This window comes from Nematolebias whitei, chromosome 15, assembly GCF_014905685.2.
Source record: "Nematolebias whitei isolate Nwh7 chromosome 15, NemWhi1, whole genome shotgun sequence".
Classification (NCBI taxonomy): domain Eukaryota; kingdom Metazoa; phylum Chordata; class Actinopteri; order Cyprinodontiformes; family Rivulidae; genus Nematolebias; species Nematolebias whitei.
This window is the reverse complement of record NC_056512.1, coordinates 38,094,255-38,098,538: the sequence shown is the minus strand read 5'-3', so window position 1 is coordinate 38,098,538 and position 4,284 is coordinate 38,094,255. Positions and strand designations below refer to the sequence as shown.

The 4,284-nt window shown below is 43.4% G+C and overlaps 1 protein-coding gene across 1 annotated transcript in view; it reads left to right on the top strand.

The window, feature by feature from the left end:
- Positions 1–2,813: 2,813 nt before the first annotated feature.
- The window catches only part of LOC119421816 (keratin, type I cytoskeletal 13), a 3,881-nt gene continuing 2,410 nt past the window's right edge, over positions 2,814–4,284 (top strand). The window contains exons 1-2 of the mRNA XM_037689179.1: positions 2,814–3,364; positions 3,895–3,977. Coding sequence (XP_037545107.1) covers positions 2,867–3,364; positions 3,895–3,977 — 581 coding nt within the window. The 5' untranslated portion in view covers positions 2,814–2,866. The remainder of the gene's footprint in view (positions 3,365–3,894; positions 3,978–4,284) is intronic.

Here is a 4,284-nt window from a genome sequence, read left to right as displayed (position 1 = left end):
ATTGAAATATTTTTTCACTATGCTCATCTTTCTGATTGGCTGTCAGTCAAATGTACCAAACTGCTTTACTCTGCAAACTATAGCAAGGACGAAATGAAGAAGTTTCTAAAAAGACCGAAGGAACTGAGCAGCAGCCCTGCTGTGGTGGAAACTGCTGCTGCTGCAAAGTAAAAAGAAAACCCAAATAAGTATGGCTTTACAGTCAGTTTCTCCTGAAATCTACAATCATCTCCTTTGTTTTGTTCACATTCAAGATGAGATGATCGTTTCCACACCATGCTACAAAGTGGTCCACCAGTTCCCTGTACTCAGCATCTTGTCCATCTCTGATACACCCGGCCAATGCAGAGTCATCTGAATATTTCTGCAGATGACAGGAGTCCGTTTTGTACTGGAAATCTGAGGTGTACGGAGTGAAAAGGAATTAAACATAAGGAATTATTAAACAGCCTGGGATGTTGCATCAAGAAGGGCATCCGACGTAAAAATAATTGCCATGTCATCGTGTGACTTGTGGCGACCCCTGAAGGGAGCCGCCGAAAGAAAAAATAATTAAACAGCATGGGATAAATTTTCATTGTTATGCTGATGATACACAGTTATATTTGTCCATGAAAATCAATTAATCCAATCGGCTACTTAGACATGTCTTAAAGACATAAAAACCTGGATGACCATAAATTTTCTGCTTTTGAACAGACAAGACTGACGTTTTAGTTTTTGGACCTGAGCATCTTAGGAATACATTTTTCAGTATTTCTCCCTCCTTGGATGGCATTAATCTGTCCTCCAGCTTTAATGTTAAAAATCTTGGTGTTATTTTTAATCAGGACATGTCTTTTATCCCCCACATTAAAAACATTACTAGAACCACCTTCTTCCACCTGTGTATTATCACTAAAATGAGAAACATCTTATCTGAAAATGATGCAGAAAAACTGGTTCATGCATTGTCACGTCTAGACTGGACTATTGCAACGGTTTGTTGTCTGGGTGTCCAAATACGTCTTTAAAAAGTCTTCATTTGATTCAAAATGCTGCTGCCAGAGTCTTAACTGGAGTTCGTAATAGAGATCATCTCTCTCCAGTTTTAGCTTCTCTCTGTTGGCTCCCTGTCAAGTTCAGAATTGAATTCAAAATCTTACTTCTAACCTACAAAGCTCTCAACAACCTAGCTCCATTTTATATTCGAGATCTTATTGTTCCATATTTTCCTAACAGAGCACTTTTCTCTCAGACTGCAGGCTTACTTGTGGTTCCTAGAGTTTCCAAAAGCAGAATGGGAGGAAGCTCTTTCAGTTATCAGGCTCCTCTCTTGTGGAACCAACTTCCAGTTTCTGTCCGTGAGGCTGACACATTGTCTAGTTTTAAGAATGAACTTAAGACTTTCCTTTTTGATAAATCCTATAGTTAGGGTTGGGTTTGGTTTCATGAGTTAATAGCTAATTAATTGCTAATTAATTGCTAATTAATTGCTAATTAATTAATCATTTATTAATTGGGCTAATTAATTAACTAATTGGGTTAGACCAGGGATTCCCAAACTTTTCCATGCCGTGGCCCCCAAACAGCATTAACTTCTGGCCGAGGCCCCACTCACAAACCCACAAACAATGCTAAAAAATATGTAAAGAAACATCAACTTTTAGAATGTTTTGACTTTTATTCACTATATTCTATTAATTTTTACAGCTGCCGAGTATAAAAATGTTATTAACCAACATGTTTTATATTCCCACTGGAAAGAAAAAACAGCTTTTCAACAAACTGTTGACCAGAAGAACAAAAGAAATCTCTCTCTCAAGTGTATTTATCTGAAAATGACAGAATGCTCTCATGTGCAATTTTTATGATTATTACTATTTTTTTAATCTTCTCTCCAGCTTTGCGGCCCCCCTAGCGCCCCCTGGTGGCCCCCACTTTGAAAAACACTGGGTTAGACTGCTGGAGGACAAACTGACCACATGTTCTCTCTCTGTCTTTACTTGCTTTACTCTTCCTGTTTGTAATTATTTCTATCATAACGTGTTTTGTCTTTCCTCTGATAGAAACCACACCTGGACCTGTCATTCTGCTTGTTTCTACTTCCTGTTCCTCTCAAACTCCAGCTGGTCAAACAGATGGCCGCTCGTCCAGAGCCTGGTTCTGCTGGAGGTTTCTTCCTGTTAAAGGGAGTTTTTCCTTTCCACTGTCTCCTTTGTGCTTGCTCAGGATGAGAGACTGTGACAAAGTGAAGATTCAACACAACCTGCTGCTTCCTCAGATAAACTTTAACTGTCTTTTTTAATATCCTGATGCATGCTCAATAATTCAGGTAGAAAAATCCAAAAAAGTTCTATCTGGTCCTCTGGACATTCAAAAAAAACAAAAAAAAAACAAAGCAAAACAACAAAAAATGTACATTTTACATTACATTTTTCCATTTTTTGTTGTTTTGCTTTGTTTTTTTTGAATGTCCAGAGGACCAGATTGAACTTTTTTGGCGTCTTTTTTAATGTCTGTGAATGTTTCTGTTCAGTGTCCTGAGACGACTTCTGTTGAGACTCGGAGCTACAGAAATAAACTGGATTGAACGGATACATTTAACAAAAACACCTGAACTAAACTTTTCTCAGTAATTATTAAAAACTTAATTTTTTTCCATTTTAAAATAAACTTAAGACATCTACAACTTATTTTGTTGTTTTTTTACGAGTTGCTTTTGTTAGATGCTCACATTCCTCTCCTGTGGGTGTTGGCCTTGGACCCGCCCCCTCACCTGCGCCTCAGCCCACCTGGATGTCTTTAAAAGCGGCGGTCAGGTCCGTCTCCCCTCACTTCTCTCCTCTCCTCTCTTGAGACAGACAAGCACCTCCTCCTCTTCATCATGGCGACCATGATGTACTCCTCTTCAATGAGCGGCGGCGGCGGCCTGGGCCGGGCGTCCTTCGGATCCGGCAGAGGCATGAGCTCGTTCAGCGTGGCCGGAGGGGCCGGAGGCGGTGGCATCCGGGTCTCCCAGGCCAGCCGGTCCTTCTCCTCTGGTGGCGGCGGAGGTTTCGGCTTTGGAGGAGGCGCAGGTGCAGGTGGAGGTTTTGGCGGGGGTGCAGGTGGAGGATTCGGCTTCGGAGCTGGTGCAGGTGGCGGTTTTGGTGGTGGTTTTGGTGGCGGAGCCGGGGCGGACGACAGCGTGATCGGCAACGAGAAGTTCACCATGCAGAACCTGAACGACCGCCTGGCCAACTACCTGGCGAAGGTGGCGGCGCTGGAGAAGGCCAACGCCGAGCTGGAGCTGAAGATCCGGGAGTTCGCAGACACCAAGATCAGCCCCTCCGCCAGGGACTACTCCCCCTTCTACATCACCATCGCAGAGCTGCAGGCCAAGGTGAGTCTACACCTGGGGGGGCTCTCAGTCCTGCAGGGGGTCTTTATTCAGCACAATGTAACAAGAAAGTTCTGATCCAATCAGATGAACACCCTAACAAACTCCAGTTTAATACGAGGGTGAAAATAAAGATATTTGAGTTTTCTTCAAAGAGCAAAGATAAAGACGTTTCAGTTTTTGTTGTTCTTACAGAAACAGGAAATAAAAAAATAAAACATACCATTTATTTTATCAATTATGGCACCACTTGTGTTCCACACAAACAACAAAACAGAAAAGTAGAATGACTAAAAGATTCGTTCAGTAATGTGAGGCAGAGAGAGGTAATTGTGAGCTAACGGTGATTGGCTGGAAGCCTCAGGTGAACCACACCCGAGTGTGGAAGGGATCCAGGTGAAGATGCCACACCCAGGTACGATCACCTTACAACCGAAGGCAACGTGCAGCCCGAGCTCTGACTTTTAAAAACAGCAGCTCTCGTTACTTCTGCTGAAATCTGGTTTTATTTTCCTGTGGTTTCTGTGTTGCAGATCCAGGACGCCATCATCGCCAGAGGTACCGTCTCCCTGAGCATCGACAACGCCAGACTCGCTCAGGACGACTTCAGAATGAAGTCAGTCTCATTTTTAAACTTAACTCTTCATTTCATGGGTTTTTCTTTCCCATCAAACCTTCATGTGTCAAACATTTACTAACTTGCCATTCAGAGAGCAGAAAGGTTCAAGAGCCGCTCAAACGTTCTCCTGCAGCAGAGCAGCGCCCCCTGCTGGCCGCGGGTCCTACTGCAGCCAGGAAACCTTTAGACCAGGGCTGTTCCGACTGCTCAGGGGCCACAGTTACTGGGAGCCAACAGCTCAGGGGCCACAGTTACTGGGAGCCAACAGCTCAGAGGCCACAGTTACTGGGAGTCAACAGCTCAG